General features: G+C 54.8%; 1 protein-coding gene and 1 long non-coding RNA gene across 3 annotated transcripts; one reads left to right on the forward strand and one right to left on the reverse strand.

Annotated features, from left to right (window-relative positions):
• Nucleotides 1–2: 2 nt before the first annotated feature.
• On the reverse strand, nt 3–7,546 carry BICDL2 (BICD family like cargo adaptor 2). Of its 2 annotated transcripts, none has more exons than XM_044234054.1 (10): nt 7,488–7,546; nt 5,924–6,219; nt 3,259–3,474; nt 3,004–3,120; nt 2,781–2,927; nt 1,760–1,951; nt 1,507–1,656; nt 948–1,078; nt 598–718; nt 3–518 (listed from the first exon to the last, which is right to left on the reverse strand). In XM_044234054.1, the coding sequence occupies exons 2-10, from the start codon at nt 6,203–6,205 to the stop codon at nt 357–359; spliced, it is 1,518 nt and encodes a 505-aa protein (XP_044089989.1). In that variant the 5' UTR covers nt 6,206–6,219; nt 7,488–7,546; the 3' UTR covers nt 3–356. The 2 variants fall into 2 exon arrangements, with proteins under 2 accessions (XP_044089989.1, XP_044089988.1); XM_044234053.1 differs by having other exon boundaries at nt 7,441–7,546.
• Nucleotides 712–20,209, forward strand: LOC122896097. The gene is made up of 3 exons (XR_006382352.1): nt 712–847; nt 18,709–18,878; nt 19,257–20,209. It is a non-coding gene; the product is annotated as an uncharacterized LOC122896097 (long non-coding RNA).

A 20,209-nucleotide genomic window follows, 5' to 3' on the forward strand; every position in this document is an offset into this window, starting at 1 on the left:
CCGTTTATGTTCTTCCCAAGAACGGAGGCCAAGTTGGGGTAATGATTTTTTATATATTACTCTGTTCGACCTTGATACATAAATACCCACCCCCATCTCTGCCCTGGAGCATGCCAGGCGCAAGGTGCTTAGAAAACAGAGACCTATATAGATTTAAAACAGCTCTGCCTCACCTGTCCCGCCACCCACCTGGGGTCCCTGGCACCCAAAGCTGGCCCCTGCTCCCAGTGAGCCTTTGCCCAGCTTCCCGGGGCGGGGAGGGCACCAGCCCCCTCTGGAAGACAGGGCCCTGGTGCTACATTGGCCAGAAGAGTTACGTGAACCAGAAGCCACTGGCGGCCCCCTTCGCCCGCCCTTCAGGTCCTTCGGAAGAGATTGCTCAGGAAGCCGCCGGCAGACCCAGGGCCCAGGCGCAGCGAGAAGCGCGGTGCAGCGCGACGCGGGGCTGATCCGGCCGCACTCAGCTCCTTCTGGCGTTGCGAGCGCAGCTGCTGGCCGATCACCACCTGCATGTCGTCCTGCGCCGGCCCGAGGAGCGGGTCAGCGCGCTGGCCCCGCCCCTTCCGGTCTCCCGCCCCTTCCGGTCCCGCCCCTCACCTGCCAGGCCTCCAGCTCTTGCGTCAACGCCACCTTCTGGCGGATAGTGCGAAGCAGCTCCCGAGAGAGCGAGTCCCTCTCCAGAGAGACGCGGCTGAGCTCCAGGGACAGTTCCAACGCTCTGCCGGCAAGAGGGGCAAAGAGTGGGTCCGAGGGCGCTCGGGCGTCAGGGAACGGGCGTGGCGAGACGCCGCTGGACCCCGACGGGTGTGGTGCTGCTGACACCGAAAGCAAGGTCGGAGGGCTCCTGGTGGGTGTGGGGATAACTATATCACGTGGCGGGGGTTGGGGGTGGGATTCGAAGGCCCAGGGTGCCTGGGGGGCTATGGTGCATGGTGGCAGAGGCTCACTTGTTCACAGCTTCGTCCCGATCCGAGAGGGCGCCGCTAAGGGCCTCCTCGGGGTCCTCCTGTGTTCGCAGCTCCTTCTGCCTTCGCAGCTCCTCCCGCAGGGACAGTATCTCTGTCCGCTGCAGCGTGATCTGTGGGCAGGGGAAGGCGAAAAGAAGCAGGTGGGCCCCCTGGGTCTCCCAGCAGCCAGGGCTTCAGGTCTCCAGGCCCTCCCTCGCCTGCTCCACAAACTCTCTGGGCAGCTGCGGCCAATGTGGAGAATAATCTGAGCCCCCAGGCTGGTGCAGGATGGGGTGGGGGCAGGGTGGTGTAAACCTGCAGAAGGGATGCTGAGAGAAGAACTAGGAGGTAGGGCTGGGGGGTGGGGGGGATTGCGGCTTAGGAAGCCCTCCTGGAAGAGGTGGCATACAGTCTGACTCTTGAAGCATAACTACAAGTTTGTTGGGATGCAGATAGATCCATGTAGAGGGGGAATTCGTGGGCAAAGGCTCAGAGGTGTAGATGGGCAAGAGAAACTGGCCTGGGGAGGGGCTCTCCATCCGCTCTCGCACTCCCACACCTCATCCTGCAGCCGGGCCACTTCGGCCTCCTTCTCCTCGAGTATCTCCCCTGGCCTCAGGGATGCTCGCTTCTTGGGAGGCTCCAGGCTTTCCTCTTGGGCTGAAGGCAGGTGGCTGAATGTCTCTTGGATCTCAGGAGACAGAGTGTTCTGTTCGCCAAAGGAATCTGTCAGTGAGGTGTCGTACCTCCTGGGGAAAGGAGGAGGGGCGGAGTCTGCATGGCACGTGGGGGCTAGTGGGCCACGAGCTCACCGGGGCGTCTCTGCATCCATCCACTTTCTGGTCCTTGTCGCCGTCGAGGCTCTGAGCAAGCTCGGACTGCAGTGAGGCTACTGACACGTCGGCGTCCTGAAGGCGCGACTCCTCCTCCAGCTCCGAGACGCGCCTCTGCAGTCTCCGCAGCGCGCTCAATGCCTCCCCGGCCTCGGAGCGCGCGCGTTCCAGCTGCGGAGGGACAGAGGAGGGACAGACAGAAGGGCAGAAGTGTGGTTAGTCAGCCAGGGACGCCCTGCGCCTTCATCCCGCCGCCGACCTACAGGGGGCGCCGGCGCGCCGCCCAGAGCCCGCAGTCCCGCGCGTCGGAGCACCCCAGGGATCCTGCTCCCACCCTCGGATCGCTGGGCGGCCTTGGACCGCGCAGGTCCCCTCGGCAGATCCCAATTTACTCCTCTATAATGCAGGGTGCGGACAGGTGCCCTGGCTTTAAAATTTCCAGTCCGCCTCCCCCCAGCCCCTCCCCATCGGGTCACCTGGCGGGCCCCGCCCCCTCCCCAACCGGTCGGCCTGCTAACTCTTCATCCTAGGTACGTTTATTGATCCTTCTAACCCCCCGCTGTGCTGAGTGCCTCACCCTCCCCTCGGCTCTTCATCATCCCCATCCCATCTCACAGACAAGGAAAGTAAGAAGGGATGTTGGGATCCGGGCCCACGTTATTTCACCACAGAGTGCACGTTCCTGAGAGCTTAAACATCAGGCCATTGCTACCTCTTGTCATTTCCTTTTGTGCATCTCCACTGCCCCAGACCTGGTCCAAGTCCCTGTCATCTCTGGCCTCCCAACTGCCGGGCTCTGATGGCTTCTAAAGACAGACCACCCCTGCTCAGTCTCCTTCCAAAGCTCCCACGTGCCCTTGGGCTAATGCCCAGGCTCTCTTGGCCCAGCTTCTGGGGCTCCCCATGACCCAGCTGTGGCCTCATCTCCCTGGAAGCCCCGAGGCAGTGGCCCCTGCCCTGGTCAGATACACCCCTCCACCCCCATCCCCCCACCGGTCACCTCCAGGCTATGCTCCCGCTTCTCACGCCGCATTAGCAGCAGCTCCTCGTGGGTGGCCCGCAGCCTGGCCTGGCCCTTCTCCACCTCCTCACGCAGGCCCCGGATCTGGGCCTCCAGGTCCTGCCGGCGGCCCTGCAGCATCTGGTTCTGGGGAGAGACCTCAGGGCTGGAGGGGGGGTGCCGGGCCAGCCCCAGATCACCCCCAGCCCCAGCTGGCACTCACCTCCCCCTGTAGACTCTCCAGCCGCGTCCTCAGCTCTGCTTCTGCCAGGACCTGAGCCTGGCACTGACCCCGAAGGCCATCCACTTCCCTCTGAAGTTCCTGCTCGGTCTGGGAGGCCTGTTGGGGGTGAGGGGGAAGGCAGTGGAGCCCCCAGCTGGCCCTGAGCCTTGACCCCAAGCCCCATGCACCCACCCCAACACTGGGACACAGACACCTGCCCTCCCTCTGTCAGGGACACAAGATCGGTTCTCCCACCTGGGCCAGCTGCTGGCTGAGCCGGAGGTTCTGCTCGCTGAGCTCACAGAGGGCCCGTGCCCGCTCACGCCCACTGTCCTCCTGCTCGCAGCGCTGCTCTCCCAGCTGGGCACGGAGGGCCTCCACGTCCCCCTCCAGCTCCACGGCTCTGGCCTCCCATTCAGCGCCCCGCACTGCCAGGCCCCGGCGGAGCTCATGGTTCTCCTGCTGCAGCCGCTGTGGAGGCCCGGACAGAGGGTCAAGGACAGAGGGAGGGATGGGGGAGAGGAGGCTGGAACAAACACACAGATGGACCCAGAGGGGTCCAGGGGTACTGAGACAGGTGTGGAAGCAAGAGGGAGAAGCAGGCAGAGAGTGAAAACCAGAGCCTTGGAGCGGGGGGAGAGTGGAGAGAGGTTTCCAAGTCAGGCAGGAGGAGCTGATCTGGAACTGGAGGAGAGTGAGGATCCCTGATGCCCGCTCACCTCCGGCTGCTGCCTGGGCTTCTGCACCCGAGGTCGCAGGCGCCGTTTTTGGCGCCTGAGTCTGGCAGAATTTAAGCCACGGCCCATGGCCTCACCAGCCGGTGTCCCAGGGGCTGCTTAGCCTCTGCTCAGCTCTTCTCCCCCAGCTCCTCTGGGCCAGCTCTCTCTAATTAACCCTGGCCAGCCCCACCTGGGCCCCAGGCCTCAGCGTGCCCTCCCCAAAACCTGTCCAACAGGTGGGGGGACGCTTTTGTCACACCCAGCTGCCCGGCTTGGGGAGGCAGGCAAGTCGGGGGGCCAGCCTCTGGCCCCCACTCTCTATAAACCCTCAAAGCAAGAGGGCAGTGGTAAACGTATGGTGCTCCAGATATTAGGCACTCCGGCCGGGCTCTGTGCTAGCGCCTTCCTGGTGCCATTTCATCCAGCCAATCACAGTTAGAATTGTCAGTGTACTTATTTTCTATATGAGGAGCCTGGGGGTCAGAGAGGTCAAATGCCTTGCCCAAGGACACACAGTAAAGCAGTGAGGCAGCAATTCCAACCCACGTGCACAAACTCTTAGCCAAATATCGTGGGGGCAACAGAGCTCTAGGATTAAATCCCCAGGTTCAGGGTCCAGTTGTCCTCGCTGGTGCCCTGCTGTGCTGCTCTCCTAGATTAGACAAGCTCTTTAATACCCCCTGGGTTCCGGCTCCCTAGCCAGCCCAGCAGTACTTCCTGAGCTCCTCCCACTGTGGGGTCTGGCTGTCTGCAGCACTGGAGACCACCGAGTTCCTAGCCTCTGGTAGCTTAGAGTCTAGAGACTCAGGCGCATGGACACAGGCTTGAACTTGGTCAAACTTGGTCGTTTCAGAGAGAGTGTGTAAGGGCTGTAAAGAAACCCCGATGAGGAAGAGTGGGGTAGGCTGGGGGGTTCTTTAAAGAGAAAGTGACGTTTGACTTCACACCTAAAGCGCAGGATGGAAGAGGGCTACACCAAGGAGCAGCACGTGCAAAGGTCCCAAGGGAACACGTGGGGTTTACTTGAGAAACTAAAAAGAGGTTCTGGGGGAGGACAGCGGTGTCACTGGCCGAGGCCCTGGAGCAGGGACTTTTGGGCCCAGGTGAAGTGTCATTGTAAGTGAGATGGGGAGCCGTGAGGGGATTTTAGGCAAGGACAGAAATGATCCGATTTGCAAGTCTTTTTTTTTTTTTTAAGTTGAAGTCCTTTTTTTTTTTTTTTTGTCGGAGAGAGTGAGCCCAAGCAGACAGAGTGGCAGGCAGAGGCAGAGGGAGAAGCACGCTTCCTGCTGGGATCATGACCTGAGCCAAAGGCAGCCGCTTAACCCACTGAGCCACTCAGGCATCCCCCAATTTGCAATTCTTGAAGATGCCTCTGGCGGCCCCATAATGGAGCATGGAGAATGGGCTCTGGGAGCAGGAGTGGAAGCTGGGCATGAGTGAGGAGGCAGCTGCGGGGCTGGGGCAGAGGCGATGTTGGCTTCAGCCAGCTTGGAGGCTGCAGAGACCCTGGGAAGCGGGTAGATTCAGAATCTGGTTTAGGGGCAAAATCCCTAGGGCTTGCACATGCGGGAGAAGAGAGGTCATGAGAGGCTTGGGCTCTGGTCCTGATATGGGAAGTGGGGATGAGGACCACAGGTGATGGGGTCAAGATGTGCCACTTAAATGTTGACATGCCCACTAGGTGGCCAGAGGAGGAACTGAGGGACATGAGCTCCCCAGGTCTATCCTGAAGCAATGGTTGGGGCTCTATGGATGCTGGAGTCGGGGTTGTCCGGGGTGATTAGGGGCCCGATGTGACCCTCAGAATGGCTGTGTAGCTGAGGACAGCCTGGGTAGAGGGGAGAATTCTATGTTACAGGTCTAGGAGAGAATTGGCCGAGACAACGTGCAGGAAGGGCTTAGCCCAGGGCCAGGCAGGGAAGGGGTGCCCAGTAACTGGTGGCTGGGGTTGTGCCATCCCACTGAGTGGCCAGACCCAAGATTCAGAGAAGGCCAGTGGCTGGCCCAGGGTCCCACAGCCAGGCAGAGGCCTGAACCTAGCTCCTGGCTTGTCCTCAACCACTGGAGAATCCCTCCAGGAACACGGGCCCAGTCCTGAACTGCTCTTCCGGGGGCCTCCCCCTGCGCACCTGTCTCCCGCCTGCCCTCCACCAGCTCAGGCTGTCCCCTGTCCCACCCTGCCCCAGCCGCCAGCTCACTTCCTCTCGCTCAGAGTGCTGGGTGTTCAGTGTCTCCAGCTGCCGCTGTAGCTCCTCATTGCGCTCCAGAAGCATCTTGCCAAGCTCCGCGGCCAACAGCAGGTCCTTCTCCTTCTGCTGCAGCTGGAGGGCCAGGTCCTCGGGCTCCTCGGGCCCCGGGCCCCCTCCCAGGAACGAGTCCCGCCTTTCCAGCACGAAGGGGAAGAAGCCCTCATTGCCACTGGGGGAGGCACCTCCAGAGAGCAGCCCCGAAAGGAAGCCTGGTACTTGTGGGGAGCTCATGGTGGCTGCAGCCTCTGTGGGCACAGGAGGGTCAGTGGGGACAGGCAGCTGGCTGGGACTTGCCCCCTGCTGGTCAAGATCTGGCCCTGCGGCAAGGGCCTCCTTGGGCTGTGAAGGGTTAATGATCTGCGTCTTGGCCACCCAGCTCCGTTAATGTCCCCGGGGTAAACTGAGGCAGGGAGTACAAGGAAATAAGCTGCTGTTGAAAGACATCCTCTGCCCCCAGGTAACCGTCCCAGTGCTCCAGGACCTTGCTGACCGTGCCCCCATGCCCCACACCTTAGCTGTCCTGGCTCCCAGCCCCTCACCAGCAGGGAAGCTCTTTCTAGAAGCCAAGTTCTCAGAGACTCAGGACTCAAGAGGAGCTCAGCCTTTTCCCCTCCCAGAGTACAGGCCTTGGGAATTTAGGCCTGCGGATCCCTTCTCTTCTAGAAGCCCAGGACCCCAGAAGCCCAGGACCCCAGCCCCCTTCCCTCCCAGGTATCCTGGTCCTTGTTTTCCTATTTTCACAAGATCCAGGTGTTTTGGTCCCCATGCCTTGGAGCTCAGGTGCCCAGACCCAGTCCTCCCATTCTGGAGTGTTGGCCCCAGTTTCCCAGGGGCCCCAGGGCAGGCCCAGGGCAGGGCCAGGTAACAAGTTGTACCAGCAGACGGTGGGGCCACTCCAGGTTTCTGTTTACTTCCCGGCCCGCCCCTGGGGACGGGAGCCCGGTGGCGCTCTCCCAGGGCTGCTTAGGGCCCGGCCGATCCGGGGCTCAGAAGAGACACACCAGATTTCGCTGGCACCCTCCCCACCTCCAACCCTCTGGGGGGGTCCCTCCCACCCCTTACACACGCGCGCACAACACCCCCCACACACACACACACCTGTCCCTTCCACCCCAGGTGTCCAAGCCCAGCCCCATCCGCAGGACCCAGTTGTCGCGGTTGTTCCGGCCCAGCGGGGTCCCGGAGTCTCCCTGAGGTGGCCCCTGTGGCCTCAACCCCGCTCTGGAGACCGGGGGGCGTCCCTTCTCCTCCCGCCTTCTCGCACCTTCTCGTACCGAGCCGCTGTTTAGCATCTCGATCCAGGCGTCTGGACCCCCAGCTCCTCGACACCCCCCACCCCGCCCCGCCCCAGGCATCCGAGGCTCAGCGACCACCTACGTTCCTGCCCACGCCTCCAGCTTGTGCGCCCCAGGAGCCAGGCTCGACCACCCCACCCCCGGCGCCTTCTCGCGCCGACCCTGTTCTACCTGAAGCTCCAACGGCCCGCGTCCTCGGGCGCCCCCCAGGCTCTCACCCGCTGACGCCGGGCTCCCTCCAAGGTCCCCACGGTCCCGGATCCCCTCTTCCGGAGGCGGCGCCAGGTGCCCGGCCAGCGCAGGTGAGGGGGCGGTGTCGCGGGCAGGACTGGGGCGCCCCCTGGCGGCCGGAGTGGCCGGGCGGGGCTGAAGGACTGTCGCCTCCACCCAGCTCTGGGCACCTGCTCTGTGCCGCTGCCATCGGAAACCGTGGGCCCCATTAATTGATCACCTGTTGGGTGCAGATCCCAGGCTGCGCACAAACGTCAGCTCCTTTCCCCTCACAACTGCCCTGTAGGGTAGGACATTACTGAGAATGACAACGAGGACAAATACAACATACCAAGCACTCTGCTAAGTGAGCTCTTTTATGAGCACAACTCGTTTACTTTTATGACATCCTAATGAAGCAGGAACTGCTATTGTCCTCATTTTACAGATGAGGAAGCTGAGGCTGAGGGGGACCCCTCACTTGCTTAGGGCTCTCCGTCTTGAAGTGGCCCGAGGCTGGACCCCATGCTCCAGTGCGAGGACAGAGGACTTGGTGTGGAGGCCAGGAGCATTTGGGGTGGGTCCAGCCCAAGGCCGCCTGGGCATGCCCGGTGATAAGTCTCTCCAGACTCCCAGGGCTTGCTGGCGGGAGGTCCGGGGCCTCCCGGCCTGGTGGGCAGGGACAAAGGGAGGGGTGGAACAGCGGTGTGCTGGAAGTTCTATCAACAGCAGGCTTTCTGGCGGAAAAAAAGAAAGACCCAGTTTGCAGACTTGGCAATTTCGGAGGGTTAGTGATCCCTGCTTGGCAGATTTCGAGCTACCCCCGACATTATTGCATGAGAATTTGGGAAGGGATGTGCGCTACTGGCTTTTGTCAGCTGGGAGCAGCTGGTTTGCAGGCCTCTGGCTGGCTGTCAGGACTCCTGGGTGTCGGGAGCCTGGGGCCAGCTGGCCGGGTCTTAGAGAAATAGGAAGATGGGAGCTGGACCTCCTGACTTGTGGGAAAAGGGTTCAAGGACTCCTTGGAAGGATGGTTTAGGGGCTGGGATTGCTGGGTCCTGGGAAGGCTAGGACAAGGTTTCCTGCCAACACAGAGTAGGGGTGCCAGTTTGCTTTGCAAAGAGGTTTGAGGGTGGCATGGCCTAGTGAGGCCATCATGTCTTCCCACAGCACCTGTGACAACAGCCTCGTGGACTTTGGAGATGCCTCAGTCTCTCCTGGGTGCCACCATCTGACCCCTTCAATGCCTAGCCCACCCCCCCACACACCCATATTTAGCACATGTTCCCTGAGCCCCGCCTTCTGCCAGGCAGGGGGCTGGACTCACCTGGTGATGAAGTGGGCAAGGCCTTCCTCCCGGGAGGTTTGAAGCTCTACCCAGGAGCAGGGAGGGGGCAGAGACCTATAAACCAGAAATGAACTCATAAAGCAATACAGCAAAGGAGGTTGTCTCACAGACTCCAGCATCCATGGCTTCGGGCCAAATTCCAGTTTGGCCGTATGTTCGCTGGATGTCCCTGGGTCATTCAGCTGATGAACCTCTGCAGCCCTTAATTTCCCTGTCTGTACAATGGGGATGATAGCACTTGCTAGCTTCAAGGGTTGTGGGGCTTAAGTAAGGGTCCAGTCCTGCTGGTGGCCCTCAGCAGGGGCAGGGCAAGGCCACAGAAGTGACTCACCACCCATGTTCCAGAGAATCCCACAGCCACCCTCTGAGGTCATACCATTCGAGGACCAGAAACCAGCTCAGGGAGGCCCAGTGATCTGTCTGTGCCTGTAATGGGAGGCCCCCAGCCCGCCTTGCCTGGCGCTCAGCCTCAGTCTGTCTTTCAGTCTTTGGACTTTTAAATCAGTGCCCTGCTGCCTCTGGACCCAGGAATTCTGGCTTCCAGCTGCCCAGCCCCTTCCCTGCCCCTCAGCTCCCCTCCCCCAACCTCCCTGCTGATTCCAGGAGGAAAATGGATCCGAGGGGGGCAGAGTGTCCCCAGGAAGAGGCCTGGGACAGTGAAGGGAGGGGAAGTTAAGCCAGCCCTTGGAGAGTCAGCCCTCTGACAGGCCCGTGCTCACCCTAGGACGTTCTCCCCCACCTTCCCCGCCACCTGCTGGGCCTCCTGCTGTGCCAGATCTTGGCTCCAAGGTCTCCTCCCTGGGGAAGACTTCACACACCTCACAGAGCCGGGGCAGTCCACACTGGCATCCAGAGACCAGCAGATGCCCCCTGCTGTAGAGGCAACCCCATGGGAATGGCTCGGGTCCAGACCAAGGGGCCTGCAGGCTTTTATGACACAGTCTATGAACAATAAGAAGAATTGTTGGGAGCACTTTAACCCTCCGTATGAGACAGGTCACGCCAAACGCCCTGGTCGACAACTCGCTGTTTCTATTTAACCTGATGTTTCCAAGTTTCTTCCCATCTTAAAAAAAAAGCTGCCAAAAATAAAAAAGTCAGCTTTATGGAAGTAGGTATTTGTTTCCTAAGGCTGCTGTTGTAAATCACCACAACCTGGGTAGCTTAAGCAATGATTTCTTGTCTCAGGGTTCCAGAAGCCAAAAGTCCAAAAGCAAAGTAGGGACAGGGTTCGTTCCTTCTAGAGGCTCCGAGGATGAAATCTATTCCGAGCTCTCTCCTAGCTGCTAGAGATCCTGGGTGTTCCCTGGCTAGGAAGAACCCTGCTCCAAGCTCTGCCTGCCTCTTTACATGGGCTCCCCATGGGTCTTCTCTAGGACCCTGGGTCTCAGATCGCTCTCCACTTTCTCTTATAAGGACATGACTCATTGATGTAGAGCCCATCTAAATCCAGAATGGTCTCATCGTGAAATCTTTCTTTCTTCGCTTATTTATTTTTTAATATTTTATTTATTTATTTGACAGAGAGAGACACAGCGAGAGAGGGAACACAAGCAGGGAGAGCGGGAGAGGGAGAAGCAGGCTTCCTTCCTGCCGAGCAGGGAGCCCAGTGCGCATCCCAGGACCCTGGGATCATGACCTGAGCCGAAGGCAGATGCTTAATGATTGAGCCACCCAGGCGCCCTGGGAATAGTTTTCATAGAATAAAATTCACCAAGTTTAGTATTTCATTTGATGAGTTTTTAACAAATATCTGGGGTGTAAGTGCTTCTACAGTCATGATAGAGAGGACTTTCTTCACCCCCAGCACGCCTCAAGCCTCTTTGCAGTCTGTCTTCTGTAGCTCGACCCTGCGACCACTGATCTGCTTTCCGTAACTATCATTTTGTCTTTTCCAGAATGCTCTCTAAATGGAATCCTGTCTAGTGGATGGTCTTTTGTGCCTGGCTTCTTTGACTTAGCATAATGGTTCTGAACTCGTCTGTGTTGTGTGTATTGGCGGAATCCATAGTTTTGAAAATTTTCCAACCTCAAGAAAAGTTGCAGGGATAATACCACACCGTCTCTGTGGACTCACAGTTGCGAACGTTTTGCCCCATGTACTTTATCTCTCTCTTACACAGCACGTACCTACACACATTTTGCTAAACCATTGGCTACCTCCACCGGCATCTCCTGAGGGCACAGATATTCTATGTAATCAGGGAACATTATCACATGCGACAAACCAAACAATAAAATAAGACACAATAACCTTACCTAATGTACAGCCCGTGTTCTAACGTTCCTGGTAATACCATTTTAGACAATGTGAAATCAAGGACCACATACTCACTTAACTATCATTTCTCTTAGGTCTCCTTTAATCTAAAATAGTCCATTAGGGGTCCTGGGGGGCTCAGTCGGTTAAGCACCTGACTCTTGATTTCAGCTCAGGTCACAATCTCAGGATCATGAGATGGAACCCCCAGCCCTCCCTGTGGGCTTGGTGCTCAGAGGGAGGCCGCTTCTCTCCCTGTCCCTCTGCCTCTTCCCCTTTTCAAGTTTTTTTTTTTTTTTTTAAGATCTTATTTATTTATTTGAGAGAGAGAGAGAGTGTGAGAGGGGAGAAGGTCAGAGGGAGAGGCAGACTCCCCCCACCAGCTGGGAGCCCGATGCAGGACTCGATCCCAGGACTCCAGGATCATGACCTGAGATGAAGGCAGTCACTTAACCAACTGAGCCACCCAGGCATCCCTCCCCTGTTCAAGTTCTTTCTCTCACTTTCTCACTCTCTCTCAAATTAATAAACCTTTTATTTTTATTTTATTTAAAAAATTTTAAAGATTGTATTTATTTATTAATTGACAGAGAGAAAGAGAGAGAGACAGCAAGAGAGGGACTATAAGCAGGGGGAGTGGGAGAGGAAGAAGCAGCAACCCCCCCCAACCCTGCCACCGCTGAACATGGAGCTGGATACATGGCTTGATCCCAGGACCCTGGGATCATGACCTGAGCTGAAGGCACACTTAGTAACTGAGCCACCCAGGCACCCAGTAATAAACCTTTTAAAAAATAAAAAATAAAATAAATAGTCCGTTGTTGGGACCCCTGGCTGGCTCAATATATAGAGTATGCGACTCTTGATCTTGGTTCGAGTGATGGGTTTGAGGCCCATGTTGGGTGTAGAGCCTAGTTTAAAAAATAATAATAAAGAAAGAAAGTCTGCTTGTCTTTTTCTGTGTCTTTCAGGACACTGATTTTTCTTTTTTAAGGACTCCATGGCTCAGTCAGTGGAATGTGTGACTCTTGATCTTGGGGTTGTGAATTTGAGCCCCAACTTGGATACAGAGATTACTTAAAAAGAGAAACATCTAAAAAAAAAAGCACTCCAGGCAGCTGTTTTTCCAAAATGTTTCTGAGATTTATCCCCGAAGATGCATTTGGATACAGTTTGGTCATTGCCGTATGGTTTTTCATCCAATGTTTATGCTCCAATTTATTTCTCTACTCTTCTATCAGGGAGAACTTAGCCTTTTGGCACTTTTTCAATGTTATAAACAACGTTCTAATGCACGTCGTTGTACACAGACCTCCATGGACACGTGGGTGGGAGTCTTATGCTGTTATCCTTCTAGAAGTGGAATCAGCAGGGGGAGGTGTTCCGTCGTTCTCCTATGCGTAATGGCCATCCTGCAGCTTAGAAGGCTTCAAACAATGATCCGGTTTCCTGTTCCACAGCGTCGAGGGTGGGCTGGGGGCCGCTTAGGATTCTTGCTGCTGGGCTCTCGCGCAACTGCACATGAATAGTGGCTGGGAAGTCTTCTCGGCTCAGAGGTCTTCTCGGTTCCTGCATCCGGCGCCCGGGCAGGACGTCTGGGTCACTGGATCAGCTGGGACCAGTTGGTGTTTCTCTCACCACGTGGCCCCTGCCTGTGGCCTGCAGGGATGTCCTCACAGGGTGTCGAGGCCAGACATGGCAGCTGCTTCCCCCAGCACAAGGGTCCGAGAGGCCTGGGCGGAAGCTGCAAGTCTTCTCAAGACTCAGCCTTGGAGGTTGAGAACCTCAACCCCAAGGACCATCGCTTCTGTGGCATTCTGCTGATCAAGGCACTGGGGCCAACCCAGGCTGGGGGTGGGGGGGAGGTAGAGGGGGGAGGATTTGAGTCCACCTCTCAGTGAGAGGAGTAACAAAGAATTTGCAGCCATCTCTTACCCACCGCGGAGGCTATGCTCTTTAGCTCTATTAAATATGGCCAAACTGGTTTGCAAAGTGTAGGTATTAATTTACACTCTGTAATAAAGAGTCTGACTCCATTTTTGATGTTTGATGGCTGACAGCCTTAAAGCTACACGCCTCCTTTCCCCACTGTGCTCCACGTATGGGCAAGCTGATTAGAAGGCGCTGGCGCTCTCTCCGCGGCACTGGAGGGAAATTTAAAGCAGGGAAGCCCTGGCCAGTGTGTGGGGGCCTCCACCCAGCCTCCCCCCGCCCATTGCCATGATGAGAGCCCCTCCTTGCTCTCTCAAGCCATCTCAGACCTGCTTAGACACTGGCCCTGCTGCCCATGGAAAACCACGTCATCAGTTGACCCTTATGTGTGTCATCAGTCTTGTCACAGTGTCTTGGTATGAGCAGCCTCATCTGTCTTCACATCTGAATCCCATTTTGGGTGAAAACTTGACTCCCTAGAGGGGCAGCCACGAAACACTCTCCTGACAGCAGCACGAGTTTCACCTGGCTCACGTTGTCTACAACTTGACATCACCAGACGTTTAAATTTCTGCCGATCTGGTGGCAAACACAGTGTGAAATAATAGGGAAAAAATGTGAGTGTGTATATCTCTGTATCTCCACTTGCCCCCAGGTGCTAGCACAAAGCTCCCCAAACCCTTGTAAATCAGGATGCCAGGGACACGAGGTTTTCATTACAGTTGGTGTCATGGAAGTGGGATCTGCCAGAATGGCCCCGACTCACAGAAATGTGGTTTGGGAAGAGAAAGGGAAAAACGGTGGGCAACGAGTAGTTCCTAGTGGCCACGTAGTCACCCACAGTATGAAGCAGGAGCTGTCCGGCACTCAGTCACTCCCGGGAAGGGCTACCCGTGGAACATAGGGATGGAGCCAACTTCCTGAGAGCTGGTTCATTGGAGCCGTACGGAAATGCAAACTATTTTGTACGAAAAAGACAAAATATTCAACCCCTTGCTTAGCTGTAATAGTTAAAATGCAGTTAAAAGAGAATGCTGGGTCAGACCTCGCTGCTTCGGTCGCTCGCCTAAAAGCCACTCCCCAAGGGAAAAGTGATCCAGTGACAGCAGAAAGGACCTCTGAGACCTCTGCTTGCCAAGGAGGTAGTCAGTGTAGGGGAAGGGCAAAACCGAGAAGCCGCTGGAACCAGGGGTCAGGGCGAAGGAGTTGTTTCATTTCATAGATCGTTATCATTAGCTTCCGAGGAGCCCTTACTGACTCGATTGGGAGAGTGACTCACGTGGGGCCTGTCTTGGGCTGTGAATGCTGGAAGAACATGTTTGGGTGAGTCAGGACCCATGGCTCCCTATTAAACAATCACAGATGGCCGCACACGATCCAGACCCACGGGAGGGAACAGCCAGCGTAGCAGATGGGATAAAAACCACTGTAAGGTCTGTTTCCCCCAAGCGGGTGGGCTGTCTGTTTCTCTGTATAAATGCCAAGCGGAGCACCCCATATAAAGCAGCTTATGTGCTCTATAGGCCAGCCACGCAGGACTGGCTTCATGATGGACATTCACCCTCTGAATAAGGCTCTGGTTAAGGGATGCCCTTTTGCACGGGGACCCCATGTCACCCGCAGCTCCAAAATCGAAGGGCAGTCAAAGAAAGAAAAAAAAGAATAAGGGAAGTGGAGTGATAGAAACAAAATAATGAGGAGAAAGAGAAGGGAGAGTAGAGTGGCAGGACACATCCCAGCAGGGTGGAAATCTTGAGATGGTTTTGTTGTTGTTGTTTTATTACTTTTTTTAATTATTTTTTTAAAGATTGTATTTATTTATTTGACAGAGATCACAAGTAGGCAGAGAGAGAGGAGGAAGCAGGCTCCCCGCTGAGCAGAGAGCCCAATGTGGGGCTCAATCCCAGGACCCTGGGATCATGACCTGAGCTGAAGGCAGAGGCTTTAACCCACCGAGCCACCCAGGCGCCCCTGTTGTTGTTTTTCTAGATGGTTTCTTTTAAGTGGGGTGCCTAAATGTTGAATTGATGGAATGGGAACAATGTGGCCAATCTGACACATTTGGACACATATATATACTCCAAAAAACCCTTATGGTCATGGTGATATTCATAACTCCTCACATTAACCTCATGCCTCTTACCTCCCCCAACCCTGCCCAGGCAAGCACTGATCTGCCTTCTAGCACCATCGATTAGTTCACACTTACTGAATATGCGTGGGACCACGCAGGGTGACCTCTTTGGTTGCCTGGCTCCTTTTGTTTGTCTTCAACATCAGTCTTTTTTTCACTGTGGTGGAAATACACAGACTGAAGCTTTGCCATCTCAGCTGTTTGGGTACTGCCAACATTCCCACTGTCCTGAAGCCCTCAACCCCATGTGCTCCCAGATCCCCTCCTCAGCTGCTCCAACCCAGACTGTGTCCCTATTAAATACTGACTCCCCATGCTCCGTCCCCTGACCCCTGGCACCTACCATCTACTCTCGGTTCCTGTGATTTTGATGACACTGAGTACTTCATAGAAGTAGAATCTTTTTTTTTTTTAAAGATTTTATTTAAATCTTTTTTTAAAAATAAAGATTTTATTTATTTATGACAGAGAGACACAGAGAGAGAGAGGGAACACAAGCAGGGGGAGCTCAGAGGGAGAAGCAGGCTTCCTGCTCAATCCCAGGACCCTGGCATCATGAACTGAGCGGAAGGTAGATGCTTATGACTGAGCCACCAAGCTGCCCCTAGAAGTAAAATCTTAAGAGTATTTATTTGCCATTAGGTCTTTTTAGGTACAGTTCCTGTTGATTTAATTTTTTCCCCTTTGAGTGGGCCATACTTTCCTGTTTCCTTGTATGCCTTTTTAAAAAAAGATTTCTTTGTTTATTTTAGAGGGGGGTAGGGGCAGAGGGCAAAGGAGAGCAGACTCCCCAGTGAGCACGGAACTCCACGCTGGGCTGAATCTCACAACACTCAGATCTTGACCTGAGCGGAAATCAGGAGGATGCTTCACCCACTGAGCCGCCTAGGCGATCCTGGTTGGTTGTTGTTTTTTTTTTTTAAAGATTTTATTTATTTATTTGACAGAGATCACAAGCAGGCAGAGAGGCAGGTGAGGGGGGTGGGGGACGAGGGGACAGGGTCCCTGCTGAGCAGAGAGATGGATGAGGGGCTCAATCCCAGGACCCTTGGATCATGACCTGAGCCGAAGACAGATGCTTTAACCCACTGAGCCACCCAAGCGCCCCTGTTTGTTTCTTAATCTCTACACCCGCCACCAGCCTTGAACTCATAACCTTAAGATCAAAAGTCACCTGCTGAGTCTCCTGATCTCAGTGTTGTGAGATCAAATCCTGCACGGGGCTCAGCTCTTAGTGAAGAGTCTGCTTGAGTTTCTTTCTCTTCCTCCATGCCTCCCCACCACATGCTCAATAAACAAATAAACAAGTAAATAAATTAAATCTTAAAAAAAGAAAAAAAAAGTCATCTGCTCCACCGACTGAGTCAGCCAGCTGGACTTGTGATTTTTTGGTGGAACCCTAGACATTTGAGTCTAACAATGCTCTGGACCCCAGATTCTTCCTCCCTCTTTGTTACTGTGCTTGTGGATTGTGTCTGTTTTTGTGAAGGTTGTGGGCGGTCTCTGTGCCTGGGAGCAGCCTCCGGGGTACACTTACCCTCTTCCCAGGTCCTGTCTGAGCCCTTCCTGGGACACGTGCTTTCTCATTCCACCTCCCCACCCCCATGCACAATTGTTTTGTTTCATTGTGGTTTTTCGGAGGTGGGAGTGGGAGCTGGTGTTTTCTTTAGCAGACGTATAATGGACACGTAACACTGTGTAAGTGGAAGGTGTGCAATGTGTTTATCTGACACATTTATACACAGCAACGACTACCACTGGTGGTGCCCACGAACACCGCAAGCACACCACATCATTATCGTTTCTTCCACGTGGTGCGAACCCCTAAGATCTCCTCACCTGGCAGTTCTGAAGCATGTGACATGGGAGTGTTGACTGTAATGCCTGTCCTGGATCTTAGATCTCCATGACCTACTACTGAAACCACATCTCCCCAGTTCCTTCCCCTGCGAGCCCAGCCCCTGGTAACCACCATGCTACTCTATTTTCTGCCTGCATTATATGCAGTGGTTTCAAATGTTCTAGTTTTGGGGGTGGGGGGTATAGCCCAGTGGTAGAGCATTTGACTGCAAATGTTCTAGTTTTTAATGTCTGGCTCCTGAAAGCGGAAAAGTGAACAATGAGGGGGGGCTTAAGGCACCGGCCCTTCAAATCCCCTGGTAGTCACCTCGGCAGGAGAGACAGGGGCTCACCACAGTGGGTGGGGGACAGCAGTGGCTGCCCACCTCTGTGCATCTCTGGGATGAGATTCCTGATATCTGGAGGACAGGGTCCCTTTTGTCCACCCTAGTTCCCACAAGCTGCAGTGTGGCTGCACGTGCAGAGCTCAGCTCAGAGAGTGCTGCCACTGTGTGCCACGGCAGTCTGCCTCCCAGAGTCTCCCCCAGAAGGTGTAAGCCTTCCACAGGACTCTAGAGTTCCGAAGTGGTTACTGGAGGTTCTGTTAGCGCACTTGCTGTCCCGGTGGGGAGACAATTCCCGGTGCTGCTTCCTCCGCCATTTCCCCAGGATCTTCCCTGATCCAAGGCCTTTGGATCCTGGATGGAGAAGTTTTCCGACTCCTTGACCTAGGAGCCCTGTGCACTTTGCCACTGAAACCCACTGGCAAAGCCCTGACTTGGGCTACGATTAGATGGCAGGTAAGAATGTAAGTGTTGGTAAAACGGTGCAAGTTGGAATGTTCGGGCGGGCCTGCTGGCAGGAGGTCGTGTCTCCTTTATGTACTGTTTTATGCAAGTGGATATTATGTCACATAAGGAAACACATCCCCACCTTTGTATTGTACAACCACAGCCTGTCGGTTTTGCCCTGAGTGGGTTAAGTACTAAACAGAGATTACCAGTCATAAGTACTAAACAGAGATTACCAGTCAGGTATGTGAGGGTTGGTGGAATTAAGGTAAAAGTCGGAGAACTGGTATGTTGGAACAGGTGTTACATGAGATGGTTGAGTCTCTTAAGGCAGACTGTACTTTGGAGATGGGCGATGTTTCCTCCAGCTAATGGGGGTGGGAGGCGCGATTCTCTGTGCCCTGGCCCCTGTGAAGTGCAGACCGGCACAAGCCTGTCAGCGCCCCCCAGCGACAACCACTGGGACTTCGGACTACAGAATCCTCCTTTTAACGGGTATTTACTACCTTGCTCCCGACATAGAGTGAAGTTACCCTGGTGAGGGAAGGACTTAAAATGATCTTGGCAGGGCGCCTGGGTGGCTCAGTGGGTTAAGCCGCTGCCTTCGGCTCAGATCATGGTCCCAGGGTCCTGGGATCGAGTCCCGCATCGGGCTCTCTGCTCAGCAGGGAGCCTGCTTCCCCTTCTATCTCTTTGCCTGCCTCTCTGCCTACTTGTGATCTCTGTCTGTCAAATAATAAATAATAATAAAAAGAAACTTTAAAAAAACGTTCTTGGCACCTGTTACACCTGTGTTGTCTTGGGTACTGTTAGAGAGACACTCTCGGGACGGCAGTGCCCAGCAGCGTGCCCTGAGAAAATGAATGTGGTTTACATGGGACTGTGCTGCCTGGGGAATGCTCTGAGCATGGGAGCCTCTTTCCAGGGCTGAGTCCAGAACTACAGAAGGAGCAGCGGGATTCTGTTGTCCTTGGGACCGTGCCTGGCAAACAGCTCTCCGTTGACCAACAAGTAGCCGCTTGCTTTCTGTGGACGGCCATTCTGAAGGGAGCGGACAACATCCTGTTCGGAAGACGGCCACTCTGATCAAGGAAGGTATGAACAAGTCAGTCCGGTGGGCTGAGTTGCGGGCTGTTTTTCCAGCTGTGAAGGAATACTTGAGCAGGGGTAAAAAGTCCTTATGTTCTGGTTTCTACTGACGCACAGCCAGGAGGACAGTGGTAACCTGGCCGACTACAGAGGTGCCCAGTTGAGGCTCGGTCCCGTGGAAATCACTGTGGGAATTTGCATTAAAGAAAGTAGGGTGTGTTGAAGCCCGTCAGAAGAGCCCCCTTCCAGGTTTGGAAGGTTACTGGAATCCATAATCAGATATCCCCATGTGCTCACCTAATGTGGCCACCCGGGTCCACAGAATGAGTGAATGTGGAGGGCCCTGGGGGCCGAATCGACACTCACTCCCTCCATGCCTTCTAGGGTGGGAAATGGCAGTAGGAACTGTTCCTCTGCCTGCTGAAGGGACAGAGACTACAGAACTACAGAACGTGATGACACATCGTCACGGGGATGCCCGTGGTCATTCAGGAGGCGGCAGATGGGTCCCCACAGGAAGAGACACTGACTCCGGACCTGGCTTTGCTAAGCCAGAGGTGGATGGATGTGCTCAGAGAGCCAGAAACTAACCAGAACGGAGACCAACATTTCTTCAGACCAAGGACCACCATTGCCAGCCTGTAATGTCCCACAGTGGGCAGAGAGATATCCTTCTCGGAGACTGGTTTGGTAGAGAAATGGGAGAGGCGATTAAAGCATTGGTTGTCTAAAATGGGGTGGGGGCATGGATGGGGAGATAAAGTAATGACTAAATGAGTTATGTCATAAGGGAAATCCAGTGCGCCATGAATTCCTCCAAAGAGGCTCTGAGCAAGAGATGCTGTGTTGTCTTAGCTCAATTATACTGGATGTCCACAAGGGCAAAGTGAAACCATGCATGTGCTGACACCACTCCTGCTTCTGCACCCTGACCAGATCGAGGAAAGGGCTTCAAACCTGATGACTGGCCTCACCCTGAGAGATGTTTTCATGCAAGAGAACGATGGACCAGAATGGTTCCCAAGAACTGGATGGGATACTAGTAATGTGCTATACTATCATTTTGCTGCAAGGGGTCATGTGGCCAGAGGCTAGGGGTGTGTGTGTGTGACAGAGAGAGAGAGAGAGAGAGAGGAATAACAGAAGAAAATACATATATGGGTCTTAGCACAGAGGTCTTAAATCTCCTGTAATTTCCTAAAAGGTAAGAGCACTAAAAGCATCTTCTGTTCTATCATTTGCTCTTTGACCCCAGTTCCCGACACTGGGCTCCTAAATCCCTTGGAATCTCCTGGGAGATGGTAGTGTCTTTTTTGTTTGTTTGTTTGTTTGTTTGT

Source organism: Neovison vison, chromosome 14 (assembly GCF_020171115.1).
Source record: "Neovison vison isolate M4711 chromosome 14, ASM_NN_V1, whole genome shotgun sequence".
Classification (NCBI taxonomy): Eukaryota; Metazoa; Chordata; class Mammalia; order Carnivora; family Mustelidae; genus Neogale; species Neogale vison.